The sequence below is a fragment of the Gorilla gorilla genome, chromosome 6, assembly GCF_029281585.2.
Source record: "Gorilla gorilla gorilla isolate KB3781 chromosome 6, NHGRI_mGorGor1-v2.1_pri, whole genome shotgun sequence".
NCBI lineage: Eukaryota > Metazoa > Chordata > Mammalia > Primates > Hominidae > Gorilla > Gorilla gorilla.
The window spans coordinates 9383940-9397746 of record NC_073230.2 but is presented as its reverse complement, the minus strand read 5'-3'; the positions used below and the strand labels follow the sequence as shown (position 1 = coordinate 9397746).

The 13807-nt window shown below is 59.6% G+C and overlaps 1 protein-coding gene across 22 annotated transcripts in view; it reads left to right on the top strand.

Moving 5' to 3' along the window:
- Positions 1-13807, top strand: part of MAD1L1 (mitotic arrest deficient 1 like 1) — a 420579-nt gene that overhangs the window by 294134 nt on the left and 112638 nt on the right. For all 22 annotated transcript variants that reach the window (XM_031013142.3, XM_031013141.3, XM_031013143.3 and 19 more), the window contains one exon: positions 7597-7807. In XM_031013142.3, the coding sequence (XP_030869002.2) occupies positions 7597-7807 (211 nt within the window). The remainder of the gene's footprint in view (positions 1-7596; positions 7808-13807) is intronic.

The window sequence follows — 13807 nt, the reverse complement described above, 5'->3', positions numbered from 1 at the left end:
CACATTCCACGTACCTCGTCCCTTTGAAGGGGGCAGTTCAGCGGCTTTTATGTCCACGGCTAGTGCAACCACTGTCACCCTTCACAGAACGTTTTGATCCCCTCTCAAGGAAGCCCGAACCCTCTAGTTATCCATCACCCTGCTGTCTCCCATGCCCTCAAACCCTCAGCCACCAGTCGGCTACTGCCTGCCTCTGTGGGTCTGTCTGTTGCGAGCATTTCCTGGAAAGGGAGTCCCGTGGCCTGTTCTGAGCATTTCCTGGGAGGGAGTCCCGAGGCCCATTACCAGCATTTCCTGGGAAGGGAGTCCTGTGGCCTTTGTGATTGGCTTTTCTCACTTCCGTTGTTCAAGGTTCACCCATGTGGTCGTAGGTGTCGGTGGTGTATTCCTTCTTGTGGCTGAAACACCCCACTGTGCACGGCCACATCTTATGTATCCAGTCATCGACTGGTGGACCTTGTGTTCCTTCTTGTGGCTGAAATACCCCACTGTCTGCACGGCCACATCTTACATATCCAGTCATCGGCTGATGGACATCTGGATGGTTTCCGCTTTGGGGCTGTTATGAACACAGCTGCTCTGAACATTCACGGACGAGTCTGTGTAGATGTGTGTGCAGTTCTCTCGGGGGTCTGCCTGGGACTGGGCCTGCTGGGTCACATGGTAACCATTTCACCATTGGAGGAACTGCCAGACTCTTCTCCAGGGCTGCCACACACTAGGGTTCCAGTTTCTCCCCATCCTCACCAACGTGTTGTTGCATGACTTCCCGGCCGTCCTGGGGGTGCAAAGTGATACCTGACTGTGATTTCACTTTCTGTCTCTGGATGCCGGATGATGCCGAGCAGCTTTTCGTGTATCTCTTGAACTCATAGAAGTCTGTCTTCAGATGCCTTGCCCATTGTGACACTGGATCCTCATAGGAGTCTGTCTGCAGACGCCTTGCCTATTGTGACACTGGGTCGTTTGCTGACAGTGCTTCATGTGTTGAGGTGTAAGTTCTTCGGGTATAGATTTGCAGACATTTTCTCCCATTCTGTGGCTTGTTTTTGCCTCTCATTGGCGTCCTTTGAAGCACAAGAGTTCTTAGTTTGGGTGAAGTCTGATTACCTGTTTTTTTCTTTTGTTCTTTGTGCTTTGGGCTAAGAATTCTTTGTTAAATCCAAGGTTAGGAGGGTTTCCTCCTCTGTTTTCTTCCACAGCTTTTACGGTTGGGCTTTGCGTGGGTCTTGGATCCATTGTTACTTAGTTTCTGTTTATGGTGGGAGGCGGGGCCCAGCTTCGTTCTTTGGCATGTGCCAGCCCGTTGTCCCAGCAGCATTTGTTGAAAAGACTATTTTTCCCTATCGAAAGGTCTTAACACCTTTCTCACAATCGCTCAACATGAACATGTGGTTGGTTCCTGGACTCGCCACTGTGTTGTTGGTCTGTACGTCGGTCCTCATGCCCACACCACACCATCCTGATTGCAGTGGCTTTGTAGTAAGTTTTGAAATCAGGAGACTGAGTCTTCCTCCCGTGTTCCCCCTTTGCAAGCCTGTGGTGGCTCTTCTGAGCCCCTGCAGTTCCGTGTGAGTTTCAGAATCAGCTTATCAGTTCTTCAGGGAGGCCGGCTGAGTCCTGGGATTGTACAGAATGTGCAGATCAGCCCTGGGAGTCTCTGGTCCCGACAGCGCCGGGTCTTCTGATCCGAGACATGGGATGTTTCCTAATCACCTAGATCCCGCCTAGTTTCCTCCCATGCTGTTTTGCTGCCTGTGTGTTTGAAATGGCTCCTCTTGGTGGGGCGGGCGCAGGAGTGGTGCTGTTTGTATAGGACACAGGGCCGTCCTCCCATCCCGACACTCGGCTGCCCTGGAGACGGGCCTCAGCACAGGGCTCCCATTACCCCTGCACTTCCAGCACCTGCTGAAATGTGTGGCGCGCGGGCTCCGAGGCATGGAATGGTGTGCCTGACTCTGCGCTGCCCAGGCTGTGGTCACAGCAGCAGGCTGGAAGTTTGGCTGTCGCCCCTAGCCACCTTGGGGCACTGTCCTGTCTCACCTGGAGCAGAGGTCCTGGGCCCCCAGGGGCTCAGGCGTGGCCTCCTTCTGGAGGGGCCGGGAATGTCCCCTCCACGTGCTGAATGTGGCCCAGGAGGCCCCTCTGTGGGATGCCAGCTGCTCCCACCGTGAGTGGCAGCTCCACCCCTGTATGAACAGCTGTGCTGAGGGCATCCAGGGCCTGGAAATCATGTCAGATGGACAGACAGGTGTGCGGGTGGATGGACTAAGGGAAGAAAGGAAGGATGGCAGGAACGAACACGTGGAGGTCAAGAGCCTGGCCCAGAATCACGGTGGGGACGTGAGCGGGTGGGTGGTGCCCAGTCTGCCCCTCCCGTGCTGCCTCTAGGGGCTCTGCCTTCTCCAGGCATCAGGCAGGGAAAGTCCCCTGAACTTACAGAAAGACGACTAGCTGCCTGGAATGTTGCCATCTGCACAGAGCCCTAGCGCCTGTCCTCCCCCTTCCCTCGCCCTCCTGGGAGGTGGGTTCTCCAAGCCACCAGTTATGGAGCGCAGGCTTGTTCTCAGCCCTGGTCAGCGGTGCCATTGGCAGGTCGCTCCAGCCCCAGCCGCAGGTGCCCAGTGAATGCTCTCCGTGACCCAGGGCCTCCTGCTGCAGGTGGAAGCCGGGCCACGGGAACCTGCGCCGACCTTGGCCTCACACTGTGGCTCCGGGAGAGCAGGACCTGGTGGTGCATGCGTAGTGGCTGAGGAGGACAAGCCTGGGGGTTGGTCCCAGCCTGGACACGGTGGCTTTGCACACACCAAGCCTTCACCCCCAGCGGGGCCAGCAGTGCAGGGCGCTGCACTGTTGGGGGCCAGAGGGTGACAGGATTGGTGTTTAAGAAGAACTTCTCAGTTTTATCTTTTCTCTGTTTTGATTTGGTTTCCTTCATCTCTCCTGGCTTCTGCTTTTGGTCCTTAAATCCTCTGATATACAGAATTGTTTCCTGGACCTCAAGCCCCCCATCAGGGGGGAAACCTCATCCCAGGATGATGGGCCGGTCGCGGGGCACCCTGGCTGGGGGCTGGGGCTGTGCCTCTGGCTCTCGTTCCTACCCGTGGAACGTTGAACGTTGCCAGGACATCCACCCCGGGGAACTTGACGTCCTCAGGCACTGCTGGGTCCAACGCCAGCGCTGGGCGCACCACCACTGATCCCCCACCCCTCCTGCAAGTCCCCCTGTCTGCTAAGTAGGAGGACACTGGGGCCAGGCGAGGCCTTGCTGGGCAGCCTCTAGGATGGTCACTATCTCCTCCCACCTGGAGGTCCCTTCAGGAGGTCCGAGGTGTTGAAGCCTGGGGAGGAAGAGGAGGCTGAGGCCTGGGAGAGGAAGAGGAGGGTGAGGCCTGGGGGGGAGGAAGAGGAGGCTGAGGCCTGGGGGGGAGGAAGAGGAGGGTGAGGCCTGGGGGAGGAGGGTCTCACTGCTCTGGGTCAGAGGAGGGCTGAGTACACGCCGTGTGGCCTCGTCCTTGCCAGGGGTCAGCTGACTACAGCCCCGCCTGCTGTGCAGCCCCTAAACTAAGAACCGTTGTACATTTTTAAAGGGTTGAAGAAAATCAAAAGAAGAATATTTTGGGACACACGCGGGTTATCTGAAATTCAGATTCGTGTTTCCGTGCCCGCAGCTCCGTCAGCGGAGCCCATGCTGGCCTTGTGTGCCCTGCGGCTTTCTGGGTGCAGTTGCAGCGCTACGTGGTTAGGACAGGGGCAGGGTGACTGCACAGCCCCGTGACTGGCTGGTCTCCGCAGGAGGCGGCCCCACCCTCTGCCCACATCCTCCCTGGCTCCTCGAGGCTCCGTAGGATGGTGAAGAGGTTGAGATGCTGTCCAGCGCACAGAGTCCCCGGAAAGCCAGTGCCGCCCATCAGAGGGGTCTCCTGAGTGCGTGTGGGTGGCTGGATTCTGCATACTGGGTTATCTTACCCCGGCTGTGAAAACTGGATGAAGTAGCAATCCTTTCAACCCCAAGAGTCTGTGATTCAGCCAGAGTTACAAGATATCTCTTCATCCTCTGAGGTTTACAAGGTTCTCAGAAAACCTGTGAAGAGCTGCGCGGATCCTCTCCTGCCCCAGCCCAGCGTCAGGGCTGCTGCCTCCCTCTCCCCTGGGCCTGAGTGGGTGGATTTCCCCTCCCTTCCTTCCCAGGAGAAGCACAGAGGGAGCGGCCAAGCGAGCCATGTCTGCAAACCCCACTTCCCTCTGCGGCGGCCTCTGCCATCGTGCCATGGGGCCGGAGGTCCCTGGTCCAGGTCAGCATGTCCATCTCCACTGGCCTCTTCCATGAGGAGGGTGGCAGGGCCAGCAGTTAGCTTGTGTGACGTGACGTCAGGGGGATGTCTTAGAGTCCCGGGTGGCACCAGGAGGGGTGAGGTCTCTTCCCTTCTTCCCCATCCCCTCCTCTCTCCCTGTTGGAGGCACATTCTGGGCTCTGGGACCACGATTGCCCATGGCTGACGGGCTCCAGCCCCAGTGAGGTCCCCAGGGCACAGCCCAGGCCAGGCCTCGCCGTCCTTTGGGGACTTGGAGAGCAGTGGCCCACAGCAGCCTGAGCTCCTGGGAGGCTGGAAGCTTACTGCGCCCGGTCTCTTCACCTCGTGGGGTGTGTCCACACCGGCCTCTCCTAAGAGCGTGGGGTGATCTGAACACAGGATGTGTTTCCCTGTTCCCCTCTCGGAGATAGGACAGTGCGTGGGCAGAAGCCCCAAGGGTGGCGGGAACTCATTGCCAAAGGGGAGGAGGCCATTGCTATGCGTGGGGCTGGCCTGGCTTGCTGGGTCATGTCTGTGCCTGACATGACCCATGTCACGACGACCATGGTCATGTCTGTGCCTGAGGGACCGGGTGCCCATCCAGTCTCACTGCCTCACAGCTCACAGCCACGAGCTGCAGAATCTCAGCACTTGGCGGGAGCCCTGGCCCATGTGTGTGCGTGTGTGTGTGTGTGTGTGCGCCACTGGCTCCAGCCCTGGCCCGTGTGTGTGTGCATGTGCCGTTGGCCCTGGCCCGTGTGTGTATGCGTGTGCCGCTGGCCCCGGCCCTGGCCTGTGTGTGTGTGTGTGTGTGTGTGTGTGTGTCTGTGTGTGTGTGTGTGTGTGTGTGTGTGTGTGCGCGCGCCGCTGGCTCCGGCCCTGGCCTGTGTGTGTGTGTGTGTATGTGTGTTTGTGTGCCGCTGGCCCCGGCCCTGGCCTGTGTGTGTGTGTGTGTGCGCGCACGTGCGCCGCTGGTTCCGGCCCTGGCCCGTGTGTACGTGCGTGTGCTGTTAGCTTTGGCCCTGGCTTGTGTGTGTGTGTGTGTGCGTGCGCACGTGCGCCGCTGGTTCCGGCCCTGGCCCGTGTGTACGTGCGTGTGCTGTTAGCTTTGGCCCTGGCTTGTGTGTGTGTGTGTGTGTGTGTGTGCCGCTGGTTCCGGCCCTGGCCTGTGTGTGTGGGCGCTACTGGCCCCAGCCCTGGCCTGTGTGTGTGTGTGTGTGTGTGTGTGTATGTGCGTGCGTGCGCCGTTGGCCCTGGCCCTGGCCCTGGCCTTGGCCTTGGCCTGTGTGTGTGTGTGTGTGTGTGCGCGTGCGCCACTGGCCCCGGCCCTGGCCTGTATGTACGTGCGTGTGCTGTTAGCTCTGGCCCTGGCTTGTGTGTGTGCTGCTGGTTCCGGCCCTGGCCCGTGTGTGTGTGTGTGTGTGCGCCTCTGGCCCCGGCCCTGGACTGTGTGTGTGTGTGTGTGTGTGTGTGTGTGTGTGTGTGTGCGCGTGTGTGTGTATGCGCGTGCGCGCCTCTGGCCCCGGCCCTGGCCTGTGTGTGTGTGTGTGTGTGTGTGTGTGTGCGTCTCTGGCCCCGGCCCTGGCCCTGGCCCTGGCCCATGTGTGTGCGCCTTTTCATATGTTTATCAGCTTTTTGGGTGTCTTTCTTTGGGAAATGTCTGCTCACATTTTTTGCAGATTTTTAGAGTGGGTTGTCTGACATGCCCTTGGTTATTTCTGACATGCCCTTGGTTATTTCTGACTTCTTCGTATGTTCTGGATCTGAGTCCTTTCTCAGAAATGTGATTTTCAAACAGCACCTCCTGCTCTGTGGGTGCCTTTCCACTGTTTCAGTGGATGAAGTTCTTAATTTCTATAAGGTCAGTTGTACTCTTTTTTTTTTTCTTTTACGTCTAGCACTTCCTGAACCCTATTTGAGAAACCTGTGTCTACTCCCAGGAGACAGAATGTGGTGGAACTGATGTTTGTGTGTGATGTGAGGTCGGGGTCTCAGGTGTGCAGTGACCCTGCACCTCCCTGCTGGGGGCAGCTGTTGTTTGTGTGTGGCATGAGGTCGGGGTCTCGGGTGTGCAGTAACCCTGCAGCTCCCTGCTCTGGGCGGCTGATGTTTGTGTGCGGCGTGAGGTTGGGGTCTCGGGTGCGCAGTGACCCTGCACCTCCCTGCTGTGGGCGGCTGATGTTTGTGTGTGGCGTGGGGTTGGGGTCTCGGGTGCGCAGTGACCCTGCACCTCCCTGCTGTGGGCGGCTGATGTTTGTGTGTGGCGTGAGGTCGGGGTCTCGGGTGCGCAGTGACCCTGCACCTCCCTGCTGGGGGCGGCTGATGTTTGTGTGTGGCGTGAGGTCGGGGTCTCGGGTGTGCAGTGACCCTGCACCTCCCTGCTGGGGGCGGCTGATGTTTGTGTGTGGCGTGAGGTTGGGGTCTTGGGTGCGCAGTGACCCTGCACCTCCCTGCTGGGGGCGGCTGATGTTTGTGTGTGGCGTGAGGTCGGGGTCTTGGGTGCGCAGTGACCCTGCACCTCCCTGCTGGGGGTGGCTGTCCCCTGCTGTGGGCGGCTGTCCCCTGCTGTGGGCGGCTGTCCCCTGCTGTGGGCAGCTGTCCCCTGCTGTCAGCGACTGTCCCCTGCTGTGAATGGCCGTCCCTGCTGCAGGGCTGCATGGTGCTTGTTGCTGGGGGTCGGTCACCCACCACAGGTCAGCAGGCTGGGCCTCCAGGCGCACTCCTCCCTCAAGGATGCCACACACATCCCGGCCCTGGGTTTCGTGGGAACGTCAGGTTGCGAGGCGCATTCCTGAGCCACCCACGCCGATGCCAGGCTCCCTCGCCTTCCATCTCTGTGTGGTTGACCTTGTTTCTCTTGCGGCATGGGACACCTTCCAGGCTGGTAGGGAAGAGATGGGAACATGGCCACACGGGCTCCCAGTCTCATCCCAGCCAGGAACCTCAGAGGAGAGGAAGCCTCCCTCCCAGGCACTGAGTGTGGAATTCCGGGAAGCACCGCACTTGGCTGAGCAAAGGCCGCATGTCCCCTCTCACCCTGTTCCTGTGGTTAGGCAGAAGGGATCCAGCAGGTGGCCAGGACTTGGTCATGCACCTGTCCACAGGGCACAGGGAAGGAGCCACTCCTTCCAGGAGAGGTGGCTGCCAGGCAGGCTCAAGAAGACAAAAGAACTGAGCACTGACTGTGCTGTGTGTGACCCGTGCTGTGTGTCTTCCTGGGCCATGGTGACCCATGCTGTGTGTGACCCGTGCTGCGTGTGTGCCTGGGCCATGGTGACCTGTGCTGTGTGTGTTCCTGCAGGGTGACTATGACCAGAGCAGGACCAAAGTGCTGCACATGAGCCTGAACCCCACCAGTGTGGCCAGGCAGCGCCTACGCGAGGACCACAGCCAGCTGCAGGCGGAGTGCGAGCGACTGCGCGGGCTCCTGCGCGCCATGGAGAGAGGAGGCACCGTCCCAGCCGACCTTGAGGCTGCCGCCGCGAGTCTGCCATCGTCCAAGGAGGTGGCAGGTAGGCACCCCCCGCCCCCGGTCCCCGCCATCCTCGACCTTCCGTGGGTAGGTCCATCCGTGCGCCTTTGGGGCAGCCTCAGGCCATCACCTGCCTGTCATCCCCAGAGGGTTTGTCCTCCCCTGTGGGCAGCCGGGCCTGGTGGTTGCTGGGGCAGAGCACCCTGGCCCCGTGTCCCCATGGCCCCGTGGGGTTGTGCAAACAGGTGGAGCCATCCGAGTCTGCAGGCAGCTGTGGAGAAGCAAGGGGCTGAAATCTCAGGCCCCTAAACTACTTCGTATCATTTGTCAGTTTATATGTACCCCATTAATCACAAGTAAATCCAGTCCTCCACGAAAACAAATCCATCTCTCACCAGCTGAAGTGTGCTTCATGGCGTCCAGAGAGCCCTTTGCGGCCAAGGCCTGTGGCGTCCCAGGGAAGAATGAGGCCTCCATGAGGGCCAGCGGGGCCTGCCCACACCCTCCAGGTCTACGTGAGGCCCACGGCCTTTGGAATGCCAGCCTATCCCCTGATGTGGGGAGGTGGTGCTGGGGTCTGCCCACGCCAAGCCTCGGATGGTGCTGCCGGGGCTGTGTCGACTCTGCAGGGTGCCCCTGAAGGAGCAGGGCTGGGAGTCCAGAGTCACTGTGCAGTCTGCACCCCCAGCGAGGCTGTGGGGCTCAGGAGACCCCTGCCCCCTGTGTTGCTCTCTGCTGTTGGAGGGAGCTGGGCACTGCCCCACGCTCCTGGTTCTGGGGGGACCTGGGGGAGGGTTCCCTGTCCAGCCCTTAGCAGCAGCCTGGAGCGTGGCCCGGCGTCCCCTTGCTCCTGTGTCAGAGCCACCCGGCCGCCAGCCCCCTCCCTTGGGGGGTATCTGCAGCATCACCGGAGTCTGAGCCACCCGCCCATCAGCCCCTCCCTTGGGGGTGTCTGCAGGGTCATCTTTGGTGGGGCCTGGAGGCTGCTGCTTTCTGGCCTTTGGCGTCTCGAGTTGATTTCAGACTCAGCTTTCATCCGATGATACCTTCTTCTGCTTCTTCCCACCTACTTGCCATCGCGCCCTGTACTGTGGGAGAGCATTCCCTGTGAGCGTGCAGGTGCAGAGGTTGTGTGGCGGTCACTTGTCCGCTTCCCACAGCCCAGCACCCAGGCTGATGTATCAGGAGTGATTGTCCTCTGCCCCGCTCCTTTGTGGGGAGGGTCTTAGGTGGGGTCTTCCCTCCCTCTTGTGCCCCACCCCCATAAGCCAAGACTGCCCTGAGTCTGGGCGCACCCTGCCGGCAGGTAGGGGCTTGGTGGCTGGCTAGCGGGTGGTCTGCCCTCCTGGAGTAGTACGGTGGGGTTGGAGGACAAAAGCCAGAAGGGGGGGCCTGTGTTGCCAGATTGAGGGGCAAGCTGATGGCAATCGGGGGCTCCTTTCCAGCTCCCCACCTGCACAAGGGCTGCTCCCGGTCTCCACTGTGGCTCCCTCTCCGCCCTGTGTTCTGCAGGTGTTATTGGCAAGTTTCGGAGCTGAGGATGCAGACTTGGAGCCATATTTTTAGGTGGCTCTGCACCCTGGGAGAGGATTTGGGAAGGGGCCTTCCATCCCCTGCTGTCACGGGCCTGTGCCTTGGCTGTGCACCCATTCGCTTGTCTGTTTGTTCCCCTGTTGTCTGGATCTCTGCCCGTCTCGGGTTTGCCCGTCTGTTCCTTCCCCTGTTGTCTGGGTATCTGCCTGTCTCGGGTTTGCCCATCTGTTCGTTCCCCTGTTGTCTGGGTCTCTGCCCGTCTTGGGTTCGCCCGTCTGTTTGTCCCCCTGTTGTCTGGGTCTCTGCCCGTCTCGGGTTCGCCCGTCTGTTCGTTCACCTGTTGTCTGGGTCTCTGCCTGTCTCGGGTTTGCCCATCTGTTCGTTCCCGTGTTGTCTGGGTGTCTGCCTGTCTCGGGTTCGCTCGTATGTTCGTTCACCTGTTGTCTGGGTCTCTGCGCATCTCGGGTTCGCCCGTCTGTTCCTTCCCTTTTTGTCTGGGTCTCTGCCTGTCTCGGGTTCGCCCGTCTGTTCGTTCCCCTGTTGTCTGGGTGTCTGCCTGTCTCGGGTTCGCCCGTCTGTTCGTTCCCCTGTTGTCTGGGTCTCTGCCTGTCTCGGGTTCGCTCGTGTGTTTGTTCACCTGTTATCTGGGTCTCTGCGCATCTCGGGTTCTCCTGTCTGTTACTTCCCTTGTTGTCTGGGTCTCTGCCTGTCTCGGGTTCGCCCGTCTGTTCGTTAACCTCTTGTCTGGGTCTCTGCGCGTCTCAGGCACGCGGGTGGTCGGCATCTGGCTGTGACAGGTGCCCGGGCCTTGGCTGATTGGGAGTGGGGGGTGCGAAGAGGCGTGTCCGAGCTGACCATGGAGAAGTCAGGGCCAGCGTGGTCTGGAAGCAGGAAGGGGAGGATGAGCAGAGGCCTGGGATAGGCGGGGCCGCGCCACATGGCGCCACCAGGAGGTGAGGGTGGGTCGGGCGTCCAGGCCCCAGTGGCTGATGCAGCTCGTGTCTGTGCCCCCGAAAATCACAGTGTTGGTGGCCTCTGTTTTATGTAAGGCCTAACCTCACAGAGGGAGAGGATACAGAGGCAGACTTTTGGAGTCTGGAATTGGCGGGTGAGCAGTGAAAGGACTGAGTAGACTTGGGAAACCGGAATCTAAGCCGGCGGCGGGTGGAGCTGAGAACCCGCCTGAGTTACACTTCAGAACTCCGACGCGGCCCAGGAACTGGCTGTCAAGTGGCGTTAGGGGAGGGATGCCACTGACTGAAGCACAGTGGATCTGGAGGCTTGAATGCTGAATTAAGAGATGGGTCCCCGGAACCATCTGTCCATCTGTGTGCCCTGGGCAGTTGCCGCTCCCCAGGAAAGATGAAAACTCCAAAACAAGCCAGCAGTTTATTCTTGGAGCAGTGATACTTAAAGTGCAGTACCCAGGTCAGCCGCTGCCTCCCTGGGAGCCTCTTAGAAATGTGGATTCTCGGGTCTCATCTCAGACTTGCTCAGCCAGAGGCCTGGGGGTGGCCGGCAGTCTGTGCTAGGCAGCCCTACAGACCACGCAGATGCTCAGCGCGTTTGTGGACCGCTGCTCTGGAGAGGGCTGGCGAGGTCCCTGGACAGACCCAAGTCAGGACAACAGGCTTGAACTGAGCCCGGATTGATAGATGCAGGTGTGGGCCTGGATCGCACACTCCCGCCACGTGCCCTGCAGAACACGGGCAGCAGGTGTGACCCTGTAGGCCATGGTGGAAAGACCTCCCTGTGGATCCGAGCAGCCCAGAAGGACCTGGCGTTGGCAGTTCTCCAGCTCGACAGCTCCCATGGATCGCTCCCTGGGGAAAACCGTGGCAGGCGGCTCCACGCTCCTACCCGGAGTATCCCTGGGCCCCTAGTGCCCTCCCCTAGTGAGAAGCTGATACCCAGGGATTGTCAGACAGCCCAAGGGAAAGGACAGGAAACGAGCAGGGAAAACAGAGCACAGCGAAACGCAGAGAAACACAGCGTCAGCGGGGAGGGAACCCACTGTCCCAGCAAAGAAAATCTCCAAAAACTGTCTGCTGGATCTCCTCAGAGAGAAGACGGGGCTTCAGCAACCAAACAACAGGGCAGCTTAACACATGCCAAGAGAAAGCAGTGAGCAGCGGGAAGGCAAAAGTAGGGAACAGTGAATGGAAATCTAAGAAGATTTGTAAAGTAACGTTGAGAAAGTCTGAAAGTAAAGACAACAAGATGGAAAACAGGAGAAGAGAGGTAAGAACATTAGAGGTACAGCCCACTGTCTGAACGACAGGAATATGGAAGGAGGGAACAGGGAAAAAGCAGATGATAACAGAAGTGCCTCAAGGACGTCTCCCTGAAGGAAGGACGCAGCTCCCTGCCTCCCGGGAGAGGCTCAGACTGGGCTGTCTGTGGTTGGAGATAGACCCACACAGTGTGCGGCAGCATGAAGATTCAGGACACAGGACGAAAGGAAGAGCCTGAGAACTTCAGAGAAGAAACACAGAGGTCACTTGCAAAGGATCCGGGATCAGTCATCTAGCATTTCCTAGCAGCAGCACCTCCGAGTTTCTGGCATAGTGACCTGCATCTCGGGATCTCATAGCCCCTCAGCCCCACATCAGGTCTGAAGGAAGAAGTACGGGCATCTGCAGGGTTCAAGGCCTTAAAAACTTGACTGCCCCGCACCGTCTCTCAGGAAGCTGGCAGAGGATGCACTCCCAAAGGTTGAGGGAGTAAACCAGGAAAGAGCGTGGCTGTGGCACGCAGAGCAGACCACAGGGGCTTCCGCCGCGGAAGCAGAGAAGGAGGCCTCGGGCCTGGGGAGCAGCCGGCAGGGGCCAGAACAGGCCAGAGGTTCTGGGATATAGAGCAGAGAAGGAAGCCTTAGGCCTGGGGAGCAGCTGGCAGGGGCCAGAACGGGCCAGAGTTTCTGGGATATAGAGCAGAGAAGGAAGCCTCCAGCGGGGGTTGGAACCCACCAGAGGTTCTAGGACAGAACCTGGTGCGTTGGGTGTCATGATGCGGACCGGAGCTTTCCACACATGTGTGCCAGGCGTGGGCTGCCATGGACGTTGGTCCCCAGGTCCCTGGGTCACTCTTTGGCAGCCTCCTCCTTCCCTGTGTGCCACACACATTTCTCAGGTTTTAGGTTTGCTGTCCCGCACAAAAAGACTGGGAAGCACCTGTGTAGACAGCTGGCAAAGAGGGACGGCTGACAAGAGCCATGAGCACCTAGAAGGCTGAGTCCGTGGGAAGCAGGATGATCGTTGGCTCCGGGGACAGCAGAGTTGCATGAGAAGCAGCAGTGTCTGTGCATTCTGAGCTGGCCCTGAGCAGCCTCACACAGTCGTAAGGGAGCTGAGGCCTGATCTGAACACAGCCCTGAGCCTCATGTTAAGAAAGGGGACCGGGAGGAGGGAGACACGTGTTGCAGGGCGGGAGGCAGGGAGAGCTGAAGCCTCGCTGTCTCTCGGGAAGTCAGCAGAACATCCGAGCTCTCAAGTCCAGAAGGAGCCACGGAATGTGTATTCCACAGAAATGCAGTTAATACCGACATGATCGGCTGAGAGGTGAACATGGTGGACTCTGGAGAGAAAGGAAGGAAATGAGAAGTGTGGAGACCGCTGTTCCTGACACACCCCACAGAATTCCTGGGCTCTTAACTCATGTGCATGTAAATCTAAAGTTAAAAAGAGAAAAGTCCAGGTCACACCGCTTGCTGCCAGAGAGAGCCGTCCCCTCCCCATTCTCCAGATGAGGAGCAGGGGTGTGCCCGCAGTGTCAGCAGACCGTTGACATGGACCCCACGACGCGCCCTCGCTCCTGTGACCGTGGGTGGGGTGAGGAGATGGGGGTGTTCCCACAGCATCAGCAGACCCTTGACATGGACCCCACGACGCGCCCTTGCTCCTGTGACCGTGGGTGGGGTGGGGAGATGGGGGTGTGCCCGCAGCGTCAGCAGACCCTTGACGTGGACCCCACGACGCGTCCTCGCTCCTGTGACCGTGTGTGGGGTGAGGAGATGGGGGTGTTCCCACAGCATCAGCCGACCCTTGACATGGACCCCACGACGCGCCCTTGCTCCTGTGACCGTGGGTGGGGTGGGGAGATGGGGGTGTGCCCGCAGTGTCAGCAGACCCTTGACGTGGACCCCACGACGCGTCCTCGCTCCTGTGACCGTGTGTGGGGTGAGGAGATGGGGGTGTTCCCACAGCATCAGCAGACCCTTGACGTGGACCCCACGACGCACCCTTGCTCCTGTGACCGTGGGTGGGGTGAGGAGATGGGGGTGTTCCCACAGCATCAGCAGACCCTTGACATGGACCCCACGACGCGCCCTTGCTCCTGTGACCGTGGGTGGGGTGGGGAGATGGGGGTGTGCCCGCAGTGTCAGCAGACCCTTGACGTGGACCCCACAACGCGTCCTCGCTCCTGTGACCGTGTGTGGGGTGAGGAGATGGGGGTGTTCCCACAGCATCAGCAGACCCTTGACGTGGACCCCATGATGCGCCCTTGC